The 25,708-nt window shown below is 38.9% G+C and overlaps 1 protein-coding gene across 4 annotated transcripts in view; it reads left to right on the forward strand.

Moving 5' to 3' along the window:
- The first annotated feature begins 2,988 nt into the window (after nucleotides 1-2,988).
- Nucleotides 2,989-25,708, forward strand: part of LOC126469661 (protein-associating with the carboxyl-terminal domain of ezrin) — a 74,609-nt gene continuing 51,889 nt past the window's right edge. Inside the window, exons 1-7 of one of the 4 annotated variants that reach the window (XM_050096797.1) lie at nucleotides 2,989-3,508; nucleotides 3,596-3,810; nucleotides 3,889-4,074; nucleotides 4,150-4,241; nucleotides 9,655-9,824; nucleotides 22,796-22,985; nucleotides 24,893-25,032. In XM_050096797.1, coding sequence (XP_049952754.1) covers nucleotides 3,622-3,810; nucleotides 3,889-4,074; nucleotides 4,150-4,241; nucleotides 9,655-9,824; nucleotides 22,796-22,985; nucleotides 24,893-25,032 — 967 coding nt within the window. In that variant the 5' untranslated portion in view covers nucleotides 2,989-3,508; nucleotides 3,596-3,621. Of the gene's footprint in view, nucleotides 3,509-3,555; nucleotides 3,811-3,888; nucleotides 4,075-4,149; nucleotides 4,242-9,654; nucleotides 9,825-22,795; nucleotides 22,986-24,892; nucleotides 25,033-25,708 lie in introns of all 4 variants that reach the window. The other 3 variants (XM_050096799.1, XM_050096800.1, XM_050096798.1) reach the window with 3 other exon arrangements.

Here is a 25,708-nt window from a genome sequence, read left to right on the forward strand (position 1 = left end):
AATTTTATCGTATTCGTGTTTCACATCCCCCTGCCTCTTGTCTTGATAGCCCTGTTGTAAAGTGCCAAACTATGCATCCAAACGTCATATGTTCGATCCCCAGCCAGTCCCACAATTTTGATATGTCAGATATCAATTCTTCCCCCTCTGTCAATGTTTGTTACTGTGAAAAATTACCGATTTGCACTGTAGTTCAAAGTCCACGTTGAGCTGTGGGCCCCCCTACAACTGGATGGATAATTCAGTTCAAAGGCTGGAGAACGCCAAGGGCATACGCCATCTAGGACCGTGCACTGCAGTGATTAAATCAATCTTCAGGTTGCCGAGAGATTTACTTTTACCTCTTCCGAAATCAAAGTAAAATTTCGATTTTGTAACCCGACTTGTTCAGAAGTAAATCCACTCTGGTGAGAAGACGGAAGAATATCATAAATGAATAAATCACTCTAACTAGTGGAGCGACGGCCTACTTTGCGAAGAAGAAAACTGTAAGTCCCCTTTTAGCAAATGATAATCTGAAGGCCAGTCCACACACCACTGTAGTTGTCTTTTTTTTTATTGACTTCTACCACACAAATTTTTTAGCCGCCACAAATAGATGTACTGACACACATAACAAGGTAACTTTTTTTTCTTTGTCATACATACTGTTTAGGGCATACATTCGTATGTTTTCAGATCAAAATTATTGTAATCAGATTACAAAACACAGTTGACTGCTAAAAATTTATTTGTTAATTAAGTTCTTATTTAAGTTCAATTCATTTTAGATTTTTATGTCTTCTTTCGCTAGAAACCGGGATATGGCATCATATGTACTCCTGGTTGTGTCTCCGTGAATTGGGATCGTGCAAAGCGGTTGGCAGTGACCAAGTCGTAAGAGCTCCTTTAAAAAGTCGTCTCCGTCTTTCTCATAGCGCCTACAATGAAATAAGATGTGACTTACGTCTCCAATTATATCCTCTTCATATTGACAGTAGGGTGTTTCGGATATGCCGATTCTATGTAAGTGGGCAGGGAAAGATCCATGATTGAGATGCATTCTCACAATGGACATTATAATTTTCCTTGAATGTTTTAAGTTTGCAAACCATGGCTGTCTTGGTATGAATGTCTGTATGCGTGCATAGCTTTTACCTCTTGTTTGTTGGCTTTCGTTCCATTCTTCCTGCCATAAGATAATCGCTTGTTGTTTTATTTTTAGGAGGTATTCTGTGTAAGGTAGTTTAATGCCCATAGGTCTTCCACTGTTAATCGGATCTCTCGCTAGTTGATCTGCTTTGTCGTTGAATAGAATGCCGGAATGTGATTTGACCTGTACAAATTCTATAGTTTGACCAGTCCTCCTAGCTTTGTGGTATTGATCCAGTATGTCGAGGGTGTATTTACTAGTTCTTTTGTCCCAATTCCTGTAACTAATGGATTTCAGAACGCTTTTAGAGTCAGTGATTGTTATTCCTTTGCGATTTTGAGAGATTTTGCATATTTGATTGCCTCTATAACAACGAAAGTTTCAGCAAGATATATGGAAGCATCAACTGGTAGTTGAAACTTCCTTTCTTCTGCAGATTCTGGACAGATGAAAGCTCATCTGTTATGATTTTTCTTCCCCATTTTTGAGCCATCTGTATATAGTTTAAGATATGCTGCCCACTTTTCTGCCAGGTGCGATGTAGGTGAAAACTGCCCATATCCTCTTCCTTTGCTTGAATAGTCGACGTATGTTACAGGAATATCGAGATAAGAGCTGTGATAGTCATATAGGAACACTGGAAGAACCTCACTTCGATATACTTTCTTTTGGAGATATTTCCAGTCGTCGTACCGCTTGTAGATAGAAAACTGCCGTCTCCTGACATTTCTGTTATTCCCGATTTGAGAGAGCGTTTCGCACTTTTTTATCAGTGGATGTTTAGTATCTGCCATCCGCTGTAAGATATAATGATCACACATAATTGTTATATGAACATGAAGAGGCATTTCTGATGCTTCCAGGAGAAGGGCCTTGGTGGGAGATAGGTACTTGTTAGCAGCAGTGTGATGTGCATCCATAGTCTATACGGGAACGTATCAACGTGCAGTAGAGGGTGAGCAGAGCGTTGGGGTGAGCCCCCCACCATACTCTTGTCACTGATCTGATAAGGTTCAATGCTTTTTCACATGTAGTGACAACGTTTTGAATATGAGGCATCCAACTCATTCCGAAATCGAAGAGGACACCAAGAAACCTCGCCTGGTATTTTAGTGGTATTTTATGACCAGAAAGTCTTACACTATCCAAGAGCCCTGGCGTAGTTTGGTTGGTGAAAGGAGCGAGTACCAATTTTTCTGCTGAAATCTGTAACCCACCGCTACATAATGTTTGATCCAGTGTGCCCATCACCTTTGATAGCTCACACACAGCGTGATCCATTTCTTTGGTCGACACATACAAATATCATCTGCATTTTAACTGGAAAAGGGATAATCCTCGCCAACTCGTTAGTATATAGTGCAAAGAGTAGGGGCTGAGGATAGCTCCTTGTGGAAGACCTGTTGTAAGACGACGTGGTCCAGTTAATTGATTTTGGAACCCAACCCCTATGTGTCTTTCAGCGAGGAAAGTGCTGATTCCATAAATCAGTTGTGGCGGGATTCCAATGGTTTCCAACTTCTGTAGCAACACATATATAAGAACATTATCATACGCTCCAATTATATCCAGGAATATAGCTATTACATTCTCTTTCGTTGCTGTTGCGTCATAGATCTCTGGGTTTAAGGTATTTAAATAACCTATTGTTCCCTTGCCTTTTCCAAACCCATACTGACTCGATGACAGTGTCTGATTTGATTCCAACCACCATTCCAAGCGATTTTTTACCAGGCGGTATAAAGCTTTACCGATACAGAAAGAAAGAGAAATAGGTCTATAGCTATAGTTGTCAGTTGTGACAAAGATGTTCACCAAAGATATTTATTTTAACTGTCATCTAGTATGCAGGAATATCAAAAGAACTTCTTTGCACGTAGAACGAGTGCAGAGAACTATTGTTGACAATAAACATATTACACGCTTTTTGCAAAATTTTCTAAGCGCTTGATTCATATACATGGGCCAGTATTCTTTTGTGGCCAGATACTGACTTTTACAGTTTTTGCGTTGGCTTAGGCTGGCTAACATTTGAGCATACCGGTGTTTTCACACTACAACAATAGACTGCTGGGTATTGTGATATCATTCAAGTACGGTTTTCTTGCCAATTATAGTGATCTTTGCGTTTGCAGAGAAGCGCCGTGTACGTGCCAGAAAAAAATGTTATGTAAGTTTTTCGAGCTGTGAACGAAAGTAATTCGTGTCTTGTTCCAAAATTCGATAAAGCTTTCTGTTTCGAAAGTTATTTTGGCAGCGCAATCTGTAATATTAGGCAAGCGAAGATTCGCAATCAGTATATTTATCGTGTAAATATTATAAATACCTGTATGAACTGTTGAATATAGTGTCAGTGAAATGTGTATTAGATTCCATGTATGTGATGCAGATGTGCTATTCCGAATATTTTTTGTTGCAAATAGAGCATTAAATGATAGATCTGGGTACCTGTTTTTATCACAGGACGCATTACTGTAGCATACACTAAAATGGGGTCAGAAACGAGTAAACTACCAGATCTTGAAATTGAAGAGAGAAATGTGGAAGTTACTGCTGACTGGACAATGCATAGAGCGCACGTGTATTCAGAAAAACCTTACAGTGTATCTTTATTTGTATTCGAACCGAGTAATGACGTGAATGTGAAGAAGACAGTTCTGTTGGAACGCTGTGCAAAAGTGAGTCCTTTATCTGCGTCAATGTTACAAAAACTCAGCTGAGTTCTTTCAGATACATTTCATTTTGATGTCTTGCAGAATTTGCTAAAGTACCGCCATCCATGCATATTGAAGTACATTTCTTCATATTGGTCAAAAGGTTCATTCTACTTGGCGACAGAAGTAGCAAAACCACTTACTCATGTACTGCAAAGCCAGTCTCGTTTGCAGATTTGTGTTGGACTGCATTCTATTCTAAAGGCTATAAATTTTCTACATCGGAAGGTAACCCAAATGTTTAATACTACAGTGGCACTGCCATCAGTTTTTGTATATTTCTTTAATAGTATCTGTTTTCAGGCACAAGCAAGCCACAATAATTTGTGTCGTGCTGCTATATATGTTAGCCCTGATGGCGTGTGGAAGCTAGGAGGCTTTGAACACATGTGCCCGTAAGTTAAACTCACTACTTATTTAATTCGTAGTTGTTTGCTTTTATTTCAGAGGGCAAATGTCCACTGCTTGCTTTGTTACTTCCACTATTCTTACTTATGAACGACCAGGTATCTTTTGAATGACTGTGCGTGCTGTTATTAGTGTAATTTTATGTTTTCGATATCTACAAGAGCAACATCTAGTAGGCTACAATGTATGTGCAGATTCTGCCCAGAAAACCAGTTGTTAGGATTTTCTAAGATTTTCACCAGATATTAAGCATTTGGAGTTTTTTAACCATTCCTGTTTTTAGTCTGCATGCTAAATAACCCTGCAGCCATTCAGTTGCCTTTGTTATAAATGTTTATTGGTCTTACCTTACGTGTATACCACATTATACAATAGAGAATTGTTGAATGAGAGAGAGAGCAGCTGTTAGGATGTTGACCTCATATTCAGGAAGATGGAGTTGCTCTGCCCATTCTACCTGATTAGGGTTTTCTGTGGTTTTGGTTTTCCTGGACTGCTAAGGGAAATGCTGGTATGATTTCTTAATCTAGGCCACGGCCGAATGCCCATCCTATCACCATAGGCCACCAGTACTCTCCTCTTAAAGCATGATATGTATGCCGCGTATTATATTTTGGCCTGCTGATTGACACTGTATCACCCTGACAACTCTCATATTGATATGATCATTGTGAGATGATACTTGGACAAATAAAGATAAATAAATAAGTTGAAGGAAGCTCTTTCAGGGCTAAGTTTAGAATAGGGGCAGTAGCATTCAGGGTGCTTTTAGTCTATGATACGTAGGTTACCAGTTCATTATTTTGTATGAAACACGCAATTTGCCCGCTGCTCTCTTGTGGGATCCTTCCAACTAGCTGTTGTCATACTCCACATTGTGCCTATCATGCCTTACAGTGAGAGATGCCAGCATTGATTTGTAAGTCATGCAGGCCTAACTGTGTTAGTTCCCCTGTTCTACACTCTTTCATAGACAGACTGCAGTTTACAGAAATCTTATTGGTACCAACAACTGAACTGGTGTGTAGAGGTGGTGTTACTCCTCTAAGTTAACTAATATTTATAAGAATAATGGAAAGTCACAGATGGAACAATACATAAAATAAGGGAAAGGCAACCATTCACCTATAATGCATTGATGTGTGGTGCATAAATATGTCTAATAATAAACAATATTCTAACGCTCACTTGTTTTCTAACAAAAGTGCACACATTTACACACCCAGATGAAGACAATCACAGTTGATCTGGAACATTGATGTTGAGATGAATATTTCATGTATTGCAATTTTATGTATAATCTGCTACTGCTGTTAGTGTGGGGATTATGTAGTGTTGTAAGCTTGGCTGGCTAATTATTCATTGAATAAGTGATCAGTAAACCACAATACAGTTTTTCTTTATTTTAGTTTCTGTTCGTTTTTCTTTTTTTTATAGTATATTTTAATTATATAACACTTTTACAATTTCTGTGTTTGAGCGGAAGTATTGAATGTGAATATGATTGGTAGATGGCAAGAGCAAATTCGTTACTATTAAGTTTTTATATTTTCAATGTACAAATGATACTGTAACTGTTGAGGGACAAAAAGAACAGTTTATAATTGTTTTCAATCTTATCAAGCTAAATTATTTCAAGTATATTTAAACATAAGAGCATTGTACACTATAGTATGTACGAACTCAATGAGGTGGTGCCTTTGTTAACACACTGACATCAGACCGACTTCAGATTTGGAGGATGAAGGCTCCTGCTCTGTGTGACCATCTTGATGTAGCTTCACTTACACTAAATGCCAGAGCGGTTCTTTCAACATGCCTTTTCCTTATACGAACTTCTGTATGTACGAACTTCCAGCATATATCTGTATATACTGTACTGTTCATTTGCACTTCATAAAATATATATATTTGACATGGTTTTTGTATTTTTAGAAATACCATTTTGTTATTTGGATGATTTGAAAGTGGGTCCCAGCCGGAAACTAGTCATTAAGTAAATGGAAAAAATTATTTATTTATTTAAATTTGCAACTTTGGCTGGTTTAATGTTGTATGAGTCTGTATATATGACTCATGTTTTTTTCCTTGTATCAATGACTGTCAGATAATAGCACTATTTTGCTCTTACCTTTGTTTTTGAGTCTTTTATCAGTCATAGTTTAGGTGTAGCTGTAGATTTTTCCATTCTTGTCACTTATTTTTTATCCTACATGACTTGTTTGTTGGAACACTGAAGCTATCAGTCATTCATTTCAAATTGCTTGCAGTGCAGCTAATTGCACTTCGTTTTGAACTGATTTAGAAAATATATCTGCCTCATATTATACATTCACATTGTTAATGTCTTCCTTACAGTACTTACGACAGAACCAGATTCTTTCATGTTACGAGAAAATTTCTACATGTTTAATGGTGAACAGTTCAGGATTTATTGCATAAAATACTTTTAACAGCTTGTCTTTTTGAAAACAGGGAATTACAGAGAGATCTGATTCCACCTGTCTGCTTTGATTCATGATGTCACCAAGATAGTGGACAGACCCTCTTCCGCCATATACAATATGATAACCATAACATCACCACATACAAACGTGAACGAAAATAAAAAAACTTGAAAATATTTCACTCAAGCAGTAAAATGATACTAGCAGAACAGCCAAAGGAAAATGAGGGTTTAGGGCAGGGAAAAGCTAAGTGTATGACAATATGAATGCCAGCACCATCCCAAAATAAAAGTTATCCACAAAATCAAGCACAAAAAATTCTCAACATACAACACAAAGGTGCAAAAACGGAAACCATTGGAATTGTAAATTTTGAAACTTCCTGCCGGATTAAAACTGTATGCCGGACTGAGACTCAAACTCGAGACCTTTGCCTTTTGCGGGCAAGTGCTCTACCAACTGAGCTACCCAAGCACGACTCACGCCCCATCCTTACAGCTTTAATTCTGTCAGTACCTCGTCTCCTAAATGTAAATTTTGCTTGACCTATATAGCCCAAACAATTGGATTGACAAACAACCCACAACTCAAAAAGCCAGTATCACAGATTTCGCTTGACTTATGTAGCTCAGCCAAAGCCAGTGGGGAAAAAAAAAAACACATGCAAACAGAAAACCCCCAGATTCACTTGACCAAATAAAATACATACTAACACCTGTAAGCCAAAAGAAAAAAAAAAACATACATAATGGGAAAAATAAAACTAAGTTGGTACCCTTCCTCCTCCCCCAACACCACACACACACACACACACACACACACACACACACACACACACACACACACTATAAAAACAAAATTTTCCAAAGAACCCCAACCCCCCTGCCTCCCAATAAATCAACCCCCACTCCTAAACACAACCCACAAAAAATACAACAAACAAAAATTAAAAACTTTCACACCTTAAAGAAACCTAAACCAGTCTTCAGAAGACAAAAACAATAAATAAAATAAGGGATAGGCAAGCAGCTTTCCTTGACCACGGGAGTGTGCATTTGCGTGTGTGTGTGTGTGTGTGTGTGTGTGTGTGTGTGTGTACTATTGATGGGGTGGGGGGAGGGCTAGTGGTCAAAAGCTAGTGTGAAAGCTGTTTTCTGTTGTGTTCTACTGTGCTCCAAAGATGTGCTATAGATTACCTTTCTCTTATTTTACGTATTGCTCCATCCAGGAATTTCCATTATTGTTAAAACAAATTAACTCTTCAACCTGCCCTACCCACCTCTCAGAACCTGCCCCATTACCCCCCAAACCCCATCTAAAAACCCCTTCTCCAATCCCACTCACGTAACTTCACTTACAGCCTGTAGCCTAGACATTCTCCATAATTGTCTGTCAGCAATAGTCATCTTCTGTCAGCAATAGTCATCTATAAGAGGTTGCAAATTGGAAGAGCGCCTCTCTCCGCTCCCTGTGACAGATTTGGTGGGCCTCCAAAACCCCCGTGTTGTATTAGTACAAGCCCTGGTGGAATTATTTGTAGACTCCATACTAAGATTCATGATCAAATGATTGTAACCCCTTTCCCTGTATAGGATGAAACGGCATCACACACTTCAGTACTCCCCTCTTCAATATATTCGCCCATCAACCCCACATGTACCCTCTCAGTTCGATTCCGCAGACCCCCCCCCCCCCCCCCCCCACACACACGCACACTAACAAACATGAGAACCACAGCTCCCATATTTCCTCTTCTCAAACTGTGACTTATCAATCTCCATTCCTACCTCAGCCCCCCCCCCCCGGCCCCAAATTTCTCTTTACATTGCACATTCTCACTACACCCTTCCCTGCAAAATGAAAATCATTCCAACACACTTTGCACACTCACTCCTGACTCATGCACACAAAATTGAATAGGTGAACAATAACAAACCAATAGGGCACTAAAACTCTCTCCTTGATAGTCAACCTAAATTTCTCAAACTAGGTCTCTCTTCATGTAGATCACCCATTGTTATGATGGCAACAACACCACATATACAGATCTCTGGTCTGAGAAGCCGGAACTCTAGTCAACTTCGTATGCTTACTACATACACATTGTCACCACACTTTGTGGTAGCTATCACATCTTTCCCCAGTGCAATAATGAGTGAATGACTTAAAATTTTCCGTCATATCCAACATTAACAAAAAAGAGAAACACTATTAGATTTCAGACCATCAAAAAACACACAGCATTAATCTTACCTCACCCAAATGTGAATTCATGACCCCCAATAAAAGAAATCAAATTAACTCCCTTGCAAACACAATAATGATTGTAAAAAGTCAAATGACCCACTACCACACACAACACAACAGACTTCAAACATGAACCTGCAACACAATCGCACACCACCAAATACGACGACACGCTGTATACAAACATGACCCGATTGAAAACGCTATGCCACAATGATGTCACACAACACAACACACTTACGTCATGGGTCCAAGCAGATGAGTGGGATTGGACACTTCTTCCCTTGACCCTAAAATAGTAATAATACCTACCTGCCACTCGTGAACTATGCTTGTGTGATCAGAAAACAAAATGAACAAGCAGCTTAATACTTGATTGGTGTGTTTTACTGTTTGTGTACTACTTTTTTTTTCAGGTGTATGGCATACATTTACTGAAAAAAAAAAAAACATTCCATTTTCAAAGATTGCATGCCACACCTGCCTCCGCCCCCCCCCCCCCCCCCTCCCCATGCACACACACGCACAGACAAAATGAGAGCAGTGTTGAATGTGCTTCCCATAGTAGATTCCTCATAGTTCAGGACCATTTGTAGCACAGAAAGATGAACCTAGTAACTAGCACTGTTTTAAAAACCGACTGTAATTAATGACACATTGACATGCAGATTTTTCTTTGAATTATCAATATCATTTATTTCCACAGCTTTTCAAAACTAAGCCATGCATTTTTGCAAAAAGCAAGTGATAGCAGGTATCAGAAAGCTATAGCACCAGAGGAGGAGTCACCAGAAAGTTTACTCAGTTTGCCTACTTCAATTGACCAGTTTGCCTTTGGTGTTCTAGTTGAAGAAGTTCTGAACTGTGAAAGTGAAGGTTAGTTGAAATATTAATTGTTCTGTTTCTAATGCTGTTTGCAGTGGGAAGGAGTGACTCAAGCAGATAAGTGCAAGAATAATTTTTTCACTTTTCAGTGTTGTAAGATATAACTCTGTGACTCTACTATGTTCCTGTGCAAAATTGAGTCATCAGATCCATATATTATGGTGATAATTTGTGATTCTTATATACCTGTGTCAGTAGACAGTGAATTCTTACAAAACCACTATGTATTTGAACTCTTGTGGGATTTATTATTGATAACATTTGTTGAACAGGAAGTGCTGTATTTAGTGAACACAAGCCAGAGAATTTGTGAGCTTGTGGGGACTAAATGTGTGCTTATTATTCAGTGTATGTGAAGTAGTCTGTAAAAATTATTTCCAGTATGTTTTCACGTGACTAATCACGAGAGTTAAAAAATACAAACTGGAAGCTCTTCGTTAGAGAGGTAGATCAGTGGTTAAGGCACTGGACAAAAATTCGGGAGGTCCTAAAATGGACATGACCAATATCCTCTCCATTCTTGTCCTAATTACACCGATGTCCTGTACCAAATGACTTTGTTATCCACAAGACATTAATCTTTCTATTCCTGAAAGCTCTTCTTTGATACATTTGTTTCACTCTGTATAATATGAATTCATGCGTTTTTGGTTTCATTTGTTGTGAGTGTAGGATAGAAACATGAAATATCAACAAAATGCTGGGCTTGTGATCAAATGCATGTGCGTTCATATAAATTTACCAGAATGGTATTACAGGTGTCTGATTACAGTTGGGCACTGCTGCATTGATGCAGTGTTCTAAAAAATAGTGTGAACTGTAATATCTATAGAAACATAAATTTAAATCACCCAGGTTTTCACTAATACATACATTCATTTATGATGAAGGTTTCAGTACATAATTTTATAGTTATTTCATGCAAATAGGCTGAACTACATGAATTTCTCCACTTCGAAAATATCATTGCCATCTAGTGGTGAATGAATGGTAGAACTCCTTGGAATCGCAGCTCTGTGCAACACAACGCAGCCACTACCAAACCAAACATGTGTGAACACTCCTCTTCCTTCGATGTACCGACAACAAGTGGAACGTGTTCAATGCAGTGCACTCAGTGTGGATGTGACTTAACATATTCGGATAGTATTTGTTTGGACACTTGGAAATTATGTGTAAGCTTGGTAAACGAATCTCCGATGTTGTGACATGGGTATAGACCTTTATGATCATAAAAGTATTTAGATATGCTAGCTACATTTGGTATGCAGCAATGTAAACCTAAAGTGCATCAATTGAAAAGTAGCAGCATTGCTTATTATCATGATGGGTTCATGGGCATCTCAAAGAAGGAAACAGACATGGGTATGATCTTTGCGGCACTTTAAAAATAGAGAATGGAAAGTGATTCAGAAATTCCTAATGAATGACTAAAAGATTTCAAAAGATTTTACAGACAGCTGGGGGACACATTCTGAAAAAAGTCGAGAATTTCAGACTGTCAATTGCTGCTTCCCTCAGATTAGCAATTGCAATTTGTACTCATAATTCACTGCACAGTCTTCGAACAATGGGCAGTGATTTACTTAACGTCAAAGTATTGTAACCAGACATTTGAGAACAGTTATGTAGCAAAGGAACATGCAAATTCAAAATCAGTGGAGTTTAATATTGTGTGCAAAAGTAAAACGTTTTCCAAAACAGTGCTTCACCAAAGTATGTAGCTTTGATTCATTTACATAAAGTAAGTTTTTTCAGAAGCACAGCAGATGACTCAACTTTCTGCTTTCTACCATCAAGCCTGGATATGGATGTGATTCTTTTCATGACCGGATTCAAAAGTGTTGTGCAAAGAGTCTCCGACAAAGAATTGCGCCAGTCTGAACATTGACTCAGTGCTTATTAAGGTTTAAAGGAGGGGTGCTGTCATGGGATACACATCTGATCAGTTGTGGAGGTTTTTTTCCTTTCTTTTGTTTTGTTTGTGGCGTTCATACATGATACACGCAACCAGCCTCCAAAACATGATATGCTACGATTTGACATATCTGATTGTGCCCACGTGCTTATGCTCATGGTTACATTTGTTGTATACATACTGATTAAATCACGCTGTGCTCCCATCATTGCGACAAGAGGTCGCTCCAAATACAAATTAAATAAGGAACAGATAACATTCATGCCTCCTGACACCTTTCCTGGCGTGTACTGCTTAAATTGTTTAAGTTGTATAAAAGTTATGATGTTCAGTTATGTAACATTATTCTTAGAATTTTATGCGTAACTCTACGCAGAGAACCACATACAAATTTACTGTTACACCACTCAAATTGTCGAACCGTATATACTTAGTGCTACACGTGAGAAGCTAGGGTAGATCACTAGTCAAATATATATAACAAAAAGTACCTCTTCCATGCTGATGTAAATCAAAACATGTACACTCATAGAAAAAAACGTTGGACACTGAAGTAATTGTCTGTTGTATCTGCAATACCAGACACACATACCATCAGTTAATATGTAAATTATTCGAATTGCAATTATCTGTTACTGCTAGAACAGCTATCACAATGCATGATCACATTACATGATCTCATTTGGCATATAATGAGCGTACAACTGCTAGAACAGCTATCACCACAATGAATGATCACATTATATGATCTCATTTGGCATATAATGAACATGCAATACATAAAATGGTGAGTGAGCATTGTGAAGGATCTCAGCCTGTCACATGGTATGACACTGGCGATTGAATGGGATGTGTAGCTTGATACTGTCCATGTTGGTGAAATTAGCTAATCACTAAATAATGGAAATAAAGTGTTTTATTTAAAAGTAACAAACAACATAAGCAGGAAAATGACTTCTTTCAAGAGTTTCACCATTTGGTGAATGTGCTCCATGGTGAATAAGCATGCAAACGAAGACTTATAATGGCTCAGTTCACAACTAGCTCCCTCCCTCCCCCCCTGCCTTGATGGAATAATACAGTTAGGGTTCTGATGTCTAAACAGTCTAGCTGTACTGTTCCAGCAAGGATTTCAGAGGGTCATATTAATTAAGAAAATGTTGTGTGTTGTTGCTACCAGAAACAAGGAATTGACTTGATTTTATTTACTGTAGACGGAGAGATGCAGTTCGTAATATTCCCTGAAAGTGTTTGATAATATGCTGCTTGAGGAAGACTTCATTGGTTTGACAGTAGAAAATTTACCTGAAAATTTTTGAGAGCCTTGTCATAGTGTTTGAATGTAATGATGGCCATTTGTAATCTGCATGAACAGCTACACTCCATACACTACACTACACCACTTGATTCACCACTGTAATTTGACCCCCCGCCCCCCCCCCCCCCCCCCCCCACACACACACACCAGTTTTTTTCTGTTAGTGAAAGTTGTGATGAAAGGAAGAATGTAGAATGAGATGTGTCTGGTTTTGCCATCATGACTATTTTGTGAAATCCATGTGGGAAGAAGTAAAATATTGCGGAACCGTTCTCGATACCTGCGTACGTGAAATTCTCACAGTAAACCTCTCTGTGACGCTCAACACCTCTATTGTAACATCTACTGATGATGGAGGCAGATGAGCATCTCAGCAATACTTGCATGCTAAGGTGTTCTGCATGTCCTCTATTAATCCTACCTGCTAAGGATCTGACTCATGAACAATATTTGAGAATTTGTTGAATGAATGTTTTGTAAGCTACTTTCTTTGTGAGTGAATTATGTTTCCTTGGTATTCTTCCTATGAATCTCTGTGTGGTATCTGCCTTTCCTCCAAGTAATTTTGCGTGTTAACTCCACTTTAAATAACCACTCTTTCATATGTCATATGCAAAGGTTTTCATTGTTTACATTTCATGCTTATTTATGTGAAATAAGTAACTTTTATTTATGTTGAGTGTCACCTGTCGGTCCATGCACCAAGCATAGATTCTTATGTCTTCCTACATTATGTTATACTTTTCTGACATCACAACTTGCATCTCTATATATCAGGAAGCTTCTAATGTTATCCAACATATAATGTATTGTGTGTATAGAGAGTGAGGAAGCTATGACAGGTCACCCAAAATACTGTCAAAACAAAAAAGATTATTAAGGTGTGTTGTTTTTGACAGGTTATGGTTAACAATGTTGCGAATGTTCTGATATACACAAGAAATTTTTCAACATTTATAGCTGGCAACTTATGACACCAACTTAAGAAAAGAACTATATACTGTTTTCTGTGTTATTGGAAAGAGCCCTTCGAGTACCACAAACCAGTACCCCACTGGCATGACAAACTTCCACAAATGTCTACCCAACTACACTAAATATATGCAAACACTTAACTCAGGCACATTTCATGTGTTTACCTATGCACTTGAAGCCCCCAAGTCCATTCTGCTGATGTAGTGATCAGGCAACTTGCTTATGATGCTTTTCAGACTTTTGCAGTATGTACAGCAGTTGAAAAAGTGCATATGGTTTCTATTTGTGGTGAAAGTGAACATTCATGTAGCTGTATCCTGAACGGCATCCTGATCATGCCAAGCCCTCATGGTCTGTCTTTGTGAACATCACATAAACATTTCAGGAAACTGTAAGTGTGAAGAAAATAAAATCCAGCATAAAAAATAGCAGCTGATCAGAGATATGCAACTGCAATGCGGTTGGCTGCTCTGGACCCTGTGTGTACCTGCATCTGTGTTATTAGTGAAAAATGAACTTCCTTTATATTTTCATCGTTGCAATAATTAAAAATTTCTTGGCCTAAGATTTTGCATGTAAATAATCATGTATAATTGTATCACATGCAGTAGGCAGTATTATCCCAATAGCATTTATATGCTATAAAGTGATTCTGGATTCACAATACTGTACCTTGAATTTCACCAGGCCTTACCACTTCCTAGCCCTTTGTAATACTTAGTTAGAAACTTATATGTCCATGTTATACTGCATTAAAGTCCTCGGGCATGATTAATATTTCTTATAGGCATCTTATTTTAACTTTGCCCACTGATAGAAATGAAGAGGTGTTAAGTCCGATGAGCATGCAAGCCATTTTGTTTCCCTGTTGAATGATCCAATGCTTTCCAAACATTCCGTTAATAAGGTCTATAATTGTCTGTGGAGAATAAGTGGGACCTCTGTCATGCTGGGACCACATGGCTATCCAACTGTCAAGTTGGTACCATATGGATTCCCCAAATAGTGATCATAGTTATTATGATATTTTGCATATAAGTAATTTGAAAAGTTTGCAATGAAAGAAAGGGGCCACTATGAGTTTATGTTTGGTACATAGTAGACTTTTATTGCTGCATATAAAATTTAGCTAACATACTGGATATTTCAAGCAATGGAAAATCCAGGAGGGACTGTAACAATATTAGAGAAGGAAATTTGTTACTCACCATATAGCAGAGATGCTGAGTCGCAATAGGCACAACAAAAAGATTCACACAATTATAGCTTTTGGCCATTAAGGCCTTTGTCAGCGCGCGCGCGTGCGCGCGCGCACACACACACACACACACACACACACACACACACACACACACACACACACACAAACTTGCACACACGTCTGCAGTCTCAGACAACTGGAACCACACTGTGAGTAATAGCACCAGTGCATGATGGGAATGGTGACTGGGTTGGGGGTAAGGAAGATGCTGGGGTGTGGAGGAGGGATAGTATGGTGGGGCTAGCGGACAGTGAAGTGCTGCAGTTTAGGTGGAGGGCAGGAGAGAAAGGGGGGAGGGGGGTAAGTAGCAGAAAGGAGAGAAATGAAAATAAATTAAGACTGGGTGTGGCAGTGAAATGACGGCTGTGTAGTGCTGGAATGGGAACAGGGAGTGGGCTGAATGGGTGAGGACAGTGACTAACGAAGGTTGAGGCCAGCAGGGTTACGGGAACGTATGATGCATTTCAGGAAAAGTTCCCACCTGCACAATTCAGAAAAGCTGGTGTTTGTGGGAAGGATCCATTTGGCACAGGCTGTGAAGCAGTCATTGATATGAGGGATATCATGTTTGGCAGCGTGTTCAGCAACAAGGTGGTCCACTTGTTTTTTGGCCATAGTTTGTCGATGGCCATTCATGCAGACAGACAGCTTTTTGGTTGTCATACCTACATAGAATGCAGCACAATGGTTGCAGCTTAGCTTGTAAATCACATGACTGGTTTTACAGGTAGCCCTGCCTTTGCTAGGGTAGGTGGTGATAGTGACCGGACTGGAGTAGGTGGTGGTAGGAGGATGTATGGGACAGGTTCTTGCATCTGGATCTATTAAAGGGGTATGAGCCATGAGGTAAGGGATTGGGAGCGGAGGTTGTGTACGGATGGACGAGTATATTGTATAGGTTCGGTGGATGGCAGAATACCACTTCAGGAAGGGTGGGAAGGATAGTGGGTAGGACATTTTTCATTTCAGGGCACGACGAGAGATAATCGAAACTCTGGCGGAGAATGTAATTCAGTTGCTCCAGCCCCACCTGGTACTGAGTTATGAGGGGAATGCTCCTCTGTGGCCGGACTATGGTACTTTCGGAGTTGGTGGGAGAGTGCAAAGATAAGACATGGGAGATTTGAGACCTTAACTTTTCCCGGCGAATCGAATGTTCAAATAACCTACGGGTTTGCTGCCGGGTGACGTCGTCAGAACCGCCGATATTTCGACAGGAGCACACCCTGCCATTCTCAAGGCACAAATGCAAGGAAGAAAAATGTGCAAGCAAATTTAATACCTCGGTTCATAGAGGAGAAACAAGGAAGATACCACACACAGAACAAGTGTCAACACAACCTAAGATAACCAACATCAGAAATATCGATGGTTACTATTAATCAACAGGTAAGGTAGCACTAATTTTGACCCTCTGTTTTTTGAGGAAAGACAGAGCCGGATTCCAAGCAGCATTTAAACAAAATCCACCATCTCTGTTAATAAGGTTGCTTGACAGTCTGATTTCAACAGCTTCCTTAATAACACTATCCCAATAGTTTGATATGCAAGCCAGAATCTCTGTGTTGTTGTATTCCATAGGATGACCAGTGTCAAGGCAATGTTCTGCAATAACGGATTTGCTCAGCTGTTGTAATCGTGTGTGACACTTATGTTCAATACACCGGTCTTCCACAGTCCTGATTGTCTGACCAATATATGACATGCCACAACTGCAAGGAATACGATAGACCCCAGCCTTACGCAAACCAAGATCATCTTTTACAGACGCCATCAGGGCCTTAATTTTGGAAGGTGGTCGAAAAACACATTTCACATCAAATTCCCATAAAATACGGCCAGTCCTGTTGGAAATGCTTCCTGCGTAAGGCAAAAAGGCCATAGACTTAGGTGCCACTTTGTTGCTATCGTCACTCAACCGTTGCACAGAAGGCTGATGGCGCAACACACGTTTGATCTGCCTCACTATCACCATTCTGACGAAAGGTGACTTCGAGACGTGCTAGCTCAGCTGCCAAACTTTCAGGGTCTGAGATAACGTGGGCCCTGTGAACCAAGGTGCGAAGTACTCCTTCACGCTGAGCTAGATGGTGACAGCTATCAGTTCGCAGATACAAGTCAGTGTGGGTGGGCTTCCTATAAACAGAATGTCCCAACGTACCATCAGTCTTCCTTTTGACCAACACATCAAGGAAGGGAAGGCATCCATTCTTTTCCACCTCCATAGTGAACTGAATATTTGGGTGGATTGAATTCAGATGTTCCAAAAACCAGGTTAAATTCTATCTACCATGAGGCCACACATCAAAAGTATCATCTACATATCTGAAAAAAAAAAAAAAAAAAAAAAAAAAAAAACATGCAGGTTCCAAGGTCGCTGACTCCAATGCGCGTTCCTCAAAGTCCTCCATAAACTTATTGGCCACAATAGGTGACAACAAGCTTCCCATTGAAACCCCACGAGTCTGTTCGTAGTACTGACCATTGAGTAAAAAGTAAGTGGAAGTCAGCACATGTCGAAACAAATTTATTAATTCGACACCAAACTTAACCTCAATTGGCTGCAACGAATCAGAGAGAGGAATGCGAGTGAAAAGAGAAACCACATCAAAACTGACTAAAATATCAGAGTCATTCAAACGCAATCCCTGCAATCGACGTAAGAAATTTGCAGAGTTCTTAATGTGGTGTTCACACCTACCTACTAGTGGGCTCAACAAACTAGCAAGATGTTTAGCTACACGATATGTCGGAGCACCAATATTAGAAACAATAGGCCTCAACGGGACAGCCTCTTTATGGACCTTAGGGAGGCCATATAATCTAGGTCATACAGCACAGCAAGAATTAATACTCTTTATAGTCTCCTGTGACAAAGAACTTTTCTTCAGGATGCTATTTGTCTTTCTCTCAACACTCTTAGTAGGGTCAGCACCGATTTTGCGATATGCCGAATCAGAAAGTAGACACTGCATATTTTGAATGTAATCGTGCTTGTTCAACAAAACGGTGGCATTACCCTTGTCCGCAGGTAAAATAACAATATCAGGATACATTCTAAGTGAACGTAAAGCAGCCGCCTCAGCTGCTGTAATGTTGCACTGGGGTGGACGGGCCCCAGTCAACACACAAGCTTCCCTCCTAACCTCTTCCACAGCCTCGGAAGGTAGTTTATAAACATCCCGTTCGATAGAACTAATAAAATCAACGACTGGCAAACTCTTAGGCATAGGTGTGAAGTTCAAACATTTCCCCAGCACAGACAAAGCTGCATCGTCAAACGTTTTCTCCATGAGATTGATCACAGAATGTCGAGAACTAGAATTAGACACTGAGCCAAGGAAACGGTCAAGCTTCACCGAATGACGAGCAGTTACAGATTGAAATTCCTAGTCAGACTGCGACCAAGAGGCACCATCCACCCAATCCCAAGAAAATTCAGAAACATTAGACGCCATCATTAAATTAAGCTGAAATAATTCCTTAGAAACAAAATCTAATTGACGGCGAGTATAGTGGATCCTTTCACGAACAAGAGCTAAACCAGCATGTTACTTGGTGCGATTGGCGGCAGGAGAATTAATATGATGCACAACCTTAGCAAACGTTGGAACCACACTATGATTTCGACACTTCAATAAAAACGATTATGCACATTCCAACCTTACTCTACTGCTGCCGGCAGCAAACCCGTAAGTTATTTGAACATTCAGTTCGCCAGGAAAAGTTAAAGTCTCACGTTGTTTACCTCTACGGGGAGGAAATGTATCGTTGCCTGCGGAGGTTGGATAAACTTCTCTGAAAGATGTAGGTGCCTTGAAAGATTGGTAAAAGATGGTGGTTGGAGAGGGGGGGGGGGGGATGAGTAATATAAAGCAACGCTATAGTGAGCACCAATAAAATGTTTCTTGTACTATGTTCATTATTATAGGCTACTACCCATCACTGTGTTATGTCCATTATTTTACAAGTATTATGAATTTCTATACTTAACAAAGCCTCAGAGAGTCAGCGACTGCCACAGTTTTCTTTCTAGCATCGTTCATACTTTATCTTGATGACGTGAACTACTTTCAAAGTGCAGAAATGTACTGCTCTGTCCTTCTTTGGCCTCCCTGCGAGTTCATCTCCGGTTGCTGGACTCGTTATCATTGATTTTAGCAGACAATGCCTCATCGGCTGATTTGTTTTTACGTTTCATCCATGTGGGTGGGTTTTATCATTCAATCTGAGTTTTAGTGCATGTCCTTTATCCCTCTGTGTCCTCCACCCTAGTGCTTTTAGGGTGAAGGTTTTAATATGTTGCAGGATGACTGGATTTTCGTTTTTATTTTCGTGGTTGGCCAGTCACTGTAATCTGCTTCCTTGTTTTACTCTCTTCGAACTGTTTCTTGCATATCTCTGTTTTCTTGTCCTCTTTTGCTCCTTTTAGTATTCATTGCCTTTCGTTCTTGTTTTCTGTTTTTTATTTTTGTTTTGTGTTATATGTCTCGTCTGTTTTATTCTCAGACTTGTGGCGTTGTTTTATTAGGAACAAGGGACCGATGACCTCGTAGTTTGGGCCTTTTCCCCCTCTTTTAAACAAACCGACCAACCAACCAACGACCACTCCCGCCATGCACTAGTGCTGCTGCTCGCAGTGTGGTGTCAGTTGTGTGTGTGTGTGTGTGTGTGTGTGTGTGTGTGTGTGTGTGTTTTGATGAGAAAGGCCTTAATGGCCAAATGCTATAATTGTGTGTATCTTTTTGTTGTGCCTATTGCGACTCAGCATCTCTGCTATGTACTGGATATATCTTTAGACTTGATAGTTGGTCTCCTTGCCGATCTCGAAAATAGTGATTTTACGTATCAGACTCATTTGCAATTACGCGCGCAGGCAATGAATCTAGAATGAAATGCTCATAACACCCCTCATATCTCAGAAATGGTTTGAGATATTGAAACGACATTTTGGCAAATGACAATGCACAAAGAGAAGAGTATTATGCCATATGGTATACAAGTGAAACTTTCCTATGTACTGCAATATATGAGTAACTACAGACTTTCGCAATGGAATGGTGTAATTTATTGGGTCATCTGCAACTGGTGAAATAAGGGTTACTATGGCTTTGCAACAAGGTAAGTGAAGAATTTGCATATTTATACCAAGAATGTGCGTTTGCATAAGCTTTTGACCTGATTTGTCCTCAGTTCCTCATTTAACAAACTATTGTTTCAGGATTCCGTTGCATTTGCAACTTCATTAGGATGTTAGCGAGGTAACAGTGTGAAAATTGCTCTTTATTTTGACAAAAGAAGCAAATTTTAACATGACAACAAGGAAATGTAGGTGATACTCGAAATTTGCCACTAATGAGTGTAGGTACTGATGACCCTGCAGTTTGGTCCCTTTACACCCCAAACCAACCAACCAACTGATGAGTGTGTGGTTTTCAGGTTACAGCAAGTTTTAGTTGCTACAAGTATAGTAAAATGAACACATTGAAAAACTTATACATCTGTACCACGTGAAATACGTTGTTTGTGAAAATTGACACATGGATATTAGACAAGCAAGAATATGAAAAAAACATATGGTGTACTGAGAGATTGTTAAAACATTACTAGATGTTATTCCAACTGTGGACCAAAGCATTATAAAAACCAACAACATTGCCAAATGAGAGAATACCTCAAAAATATGCAAGTAGGCAGCATTTCATGATGTGAGCAAAAATAGGACATAATGTATTATTAGTAACACAAAACATCTTTTAAGGTGCAGAAGGCAAGCCAGATTGTAAAAAAGTTTCATTACAGATCACTGATGATGCTTTATTTTAACAAAATGAAATGCTGTTGGTGACAAAAATACCCATTTTCTTGTAGTTGCAAAGAAAAATTTAAAATTCCGACAATAATTATGAAAATAATCTCAGAAAGATGTAGGTGCCTTGAAAGATTGGTAAAAGATGGTGGTTGGAGAGGGGGGGGGGGATGAGTAATATAAAGCAATGCTATAGTGAGCACCAATAAAATGTTTCTTGTACTATGTTCATTATTATAGGCTACTACCCATCACTGTGTTACGTCCATTATTTTACAAGTATTATGAATTTCTATACTTAACAAAGCCTCAGAGAGTCAGCGACTGCCACAGTTTTCTTTCTAGCATGGTTCATACTTTATCTTGATGATATGAACTACTTTCAAAGTGCAGAAATGTACTGCAGTAAGTAAAATGATTGTAAAATGTCACATCGTGCAATGTACTTGCAGTGAGACACAGTAGCAACTTCTGAAATGTGTTGCACGTGACCTCTGACCTGTCGTGCATGCACGGCAGACCTGGGTCCATGAATAAATAACTAGAACCTACCAATTTGTTCCCAGACACAAAGGGACCTGGCCTGTGGACAGACCAGAGAGCTTCTCTTCTTAGGACAGTGGTGAAGTGAACTGCAGCACTGTTGTGTTTTTACTGTTTGATCAAGCTCCATCCAAGTTTTGTTATTGATGTCCTTTCAAATTCCACAGAAATAGTGTATAGTTCTTTACGAATATATCAGGATAAAGTTCTATTAAAAAATCCTTGATGTCATAATTTGGCAGCTGTAAACATTAAACATTTCTTGCATAAATGAGAACATTCACTTCATTCCCCACAATAACTTAGCCGAAACTGCACCTTGATATATTGACTCTTTCTTGATATATTTAGGATGGCATGTTCTAGCTGCTTCACTCTGTATATGGCGAATGGCAACACTTCCTTGTGGTCCTCCCAGAACTAATTTCTTATATGACCATTTATCCTGTTAAGAACAAAGTACTTATTTCTGTTTCCTAGAAAGTCTTCAAGTCAGTCATAAAAAAGGTTTGATATTCTGTATTCTCAAATTACTGTCCACTGGTGGGGAATTGTAACTAATGCCTTCTGGTGGCTGAAGAACACCACATGATACTGGTTCGCACTATTTACTGCCTTCTAGATTTCCTGGACAAACAGAATGAATTATTTTTGTAAAGATAACTGTTTTCAGGATACATACTGAGTCTTGCAGAGGAGATTTTTACTCCCCAAAATATGAGCATAAAATGTTTCATGTTTATGCTATAGATTGACGTTGGCAATATAGTTTTACAGTTATTCACATCTGACTAGCGACACTACTTGAAAGCATCGGAAGCTGTGCTATAACAAAACTGTTGATTGATGAGATGCTCTTTAAGCAAATGAAAGTATTAATAGATGTTTTTGTTGATTAAGCTTAAGTGTTCCCGAGTATAAATCAAATCAGGAAAAGAATTTGAATGAAGAAGTGAAAGGAAGGAAAGTTATATAAATTATCTTTTGATTAACACTGCTGTTGAAATGTATCGGTGTGTGATGTGATGTACATGTGAATGAGTGATAGAATGCATAATAAAAAGGTCCTGTAAATATAAGTTGCACTATAACATCTTTACATGATATGTATTTTTTTTAAAAAAATTGCTGTTTACAGATGAAGTACCAGCCTTGAAAGAGTTCCTTGAACTAGCAAAGACACAGCTTCAGAATGTGAGACATACTTCACGTCCTACATTATCTACATTATTGACTCATGATTTCTTCAGTCATGACTTCATTAGAGTTTATAGTTTTCTTGTGGAATTGCCTGTTAAAACAGAAGAAGAAAAAAAATCTTTCTTCAGGTACAGAAAATATTGCATTCTTTCTTATTTTCTTCCTTTAGAGTAATGAAAATGCTCTCTAATGATGTAACGTTATTTTATTATTGTCTGTGATATAATTATATTGGATGTAAACATTCAGAAATGTTTGTTCTCATAGGTATTAGGAGACATTTAATATTCTTCAGCCATTGTGTCAAAAAAGAAACTGTTCATTGAGTGGCATATCCATCCCACTTAAGCAAGCATTTTGACAAATGGTGACTTTACTTGTAGCACACTTCCAGAATAGTGTTCAATTGTAATTTGGTGACTTCTAACATATGGATTATGAGATGTTGTAGTTCCTGATTTTTGGTATCTTTTAATAGATAAATCATTGCCGTTTATTTATTTGAGGTATTGAAATGGTAGTTGCAGTGTGGCTACTGTGTAATGATTTCCATTTCAAGTATCCCCCTTTCACATAAGTAACACTTTTGAAAATATTGCTGTAACTATAAAAACCTGCCAGTGTAATGTAATGGAACACTTGTGGTTGAAAAATGCTATTTTTCACCCAACTGTATGAAGAATGGGAAGTCGAAGGTTAACAAAGTTGACAATATCATGAGCAGAGGGAATAGTGAGCTGCAGAAGACTGTCTTCTTCATCCTAACCTTCAATTTGCCCATACTTCCAAAGCTCAATTGAGGCTGGATTTATTCGACTGAAGATAAGACACCTTATGTGTCCAATCTGGTGTGATGCTATGGATGCCAAAGATATGGTCACACCACAGTAGGTTGTAATGGCAAGGCAACAGGCAGCACAAGGCCATCATGTTCAGTGACCGACTGTGAAAATTGTGCAGGTGATAGCTCCACTTGGAGCAAGAATTGCCTAATATTTTTTACGAGAAAATAAAATAAAAAAAGTGATCAAAGTAATTTCATATTGAGGCAGTAAAGAATAAAAGACCTTGCAAGTTCTTGTTTCATGGCTCCTTACACTACAACTCTGAGAAAAGCTGTGGCAAAAGTCAGTGCATCCATGCAAATGAAGATATTGTACATGTACATGCAAATCCATGCAAATGAAGATATTGTACATGTACATGCAAGTGTGCATATGACAGTGCCCTGGTTAACAAGTCCACAGCAGCTTTTGAACCAGTTCCAGCAGAGGTCACTAACAAATTACAGAAACAATGCTCAGTCACAAAGCTGGATTCATATAATAGATCAATCCTTCATAAACAGTCTGCATCACAGTGTTATGTGCTCCACGTTAGTCCCACCTTGTGAACTTGTGTATAATGGGGCTCCTGAGAAACTCATACACTAACTCCCCTGTCATTTTCTCCTCTTCAGAGATTCCAATGCAAATAACTCTCCTTGTGAGTGTTTTCTGATTGGGTGTATAAAAGTAAACAAAAAAGAGAAAAGGATAACCCTGTTGCCTTATGCACATGCAAATTTGTTCAGGGCGCAATGGCTAATCAGTTTTTTCCATTTTAAGAACATAAATTTTTCACATGTGCCTAGTTCTTCATACTAGAAAGACCTTCCACATAAAGTAATATAAGAAGCAAATTAGTCATTTTTGCAAGAGACTCGGGTATTACGAGCAATTCAAATGCAAATACAGCACCGGAAAAAATATATACTCTAATGTTAAATAAGTGGTTTTCCACTTAACGATTTCTCCCTATCCCTCTAAAGCTTCCCAAAACCCTCACCCCCCCCCCCTCCCTCCCCCAGCCACCAGTCACACTAGCCAGCTTCCACCCACCTCTTGCTAATTTCCTTATTTTTACTCCAAATTTATGATTATCCCATCCCTTTCCATGCACTTGTGTGTGTGTGTGTGTGTGTGTGTGTGTGTGTGTGTGTGTGTAATGAAAATTATTTAAATAATTTACTGTTTTCAAATGTTTTGTTTTTCAGTTGTCTTGTAGACCAACTACTGACATTTCCAGAAACTCTTGTCGCAAAACAGCTTAGTGGTTTATTGTTGGCTCGTCTTGTGTTATTGGATTCAGCAGCACAGGAATGCCTTCTTCCTCACATTTTGCGCCCTAGGAGTGGTAAGTTTGGATTCTGAATTCTATGGATTTATCTGCTTTGATGGATATATAGGAAAGGAACAAATGCCTAATGTTCTTTACTGCCAGCTGTTCATTCAGTTACATTTTTAATTAAGTGCTTAGTTGTACTCCAGTTGCTACTTTTATAGATTTTTCATTCTTCCACAATTTTTTTGCTTTACTGTATATTGTTATCATTTATGTTATGCAGTTGTCACATATTTGTGAAATTTAGGATGAATGACTGTTTGATGCACTGTGATTTAAAGCCTTTTATGTGACTGAAACTTCTATGTTTTCTTCGAGTGGCTATTTTGCTCAAAGCAACATGATGATGTGCTTTTGATATTTTAAATTTTATAGAGGCTGGTGTTAAATTTTTGTATTTATGTGGTAACAGTACAAGCATACTTTGAGATTTATTGTGAAGAAATCTGTCTCTCGGCTGATTTAAAGCTGTTGTTCATGGACAGGTCAATGATAAAACTGTCATCACTCTGCAAAAACAATGAGAAAGGAGATAAAGATGGTACAAGACCCTTTTAATTTGGAAGGCTCTTACTTTACAGTGTCAGGCCCAGAGTACTGTGCACAGCTACAGGGTTCCTTTTCCACCGTGTACTGTTTAGTGCCTTATGTTGCCAAGTACCTTCTATGATGATCTGCGACAAGTCCT

The sequence above is a fragment of the Schistocerca serialis genome, chromosome 3 (assembly GCF_023864345.2).
Source record: "Schistocerca serialis cubense isolate TAMUIC-IGC-003099 chromosome 3, iqSchSeri2.2, whole genome shotgun sequence".
Lineage (NCBI taxonomy): Eukaryota > Metazoa > Arthropoda > Insecta > Orthoptera > Acrididae > Schistocerca > Schistocerca serialis.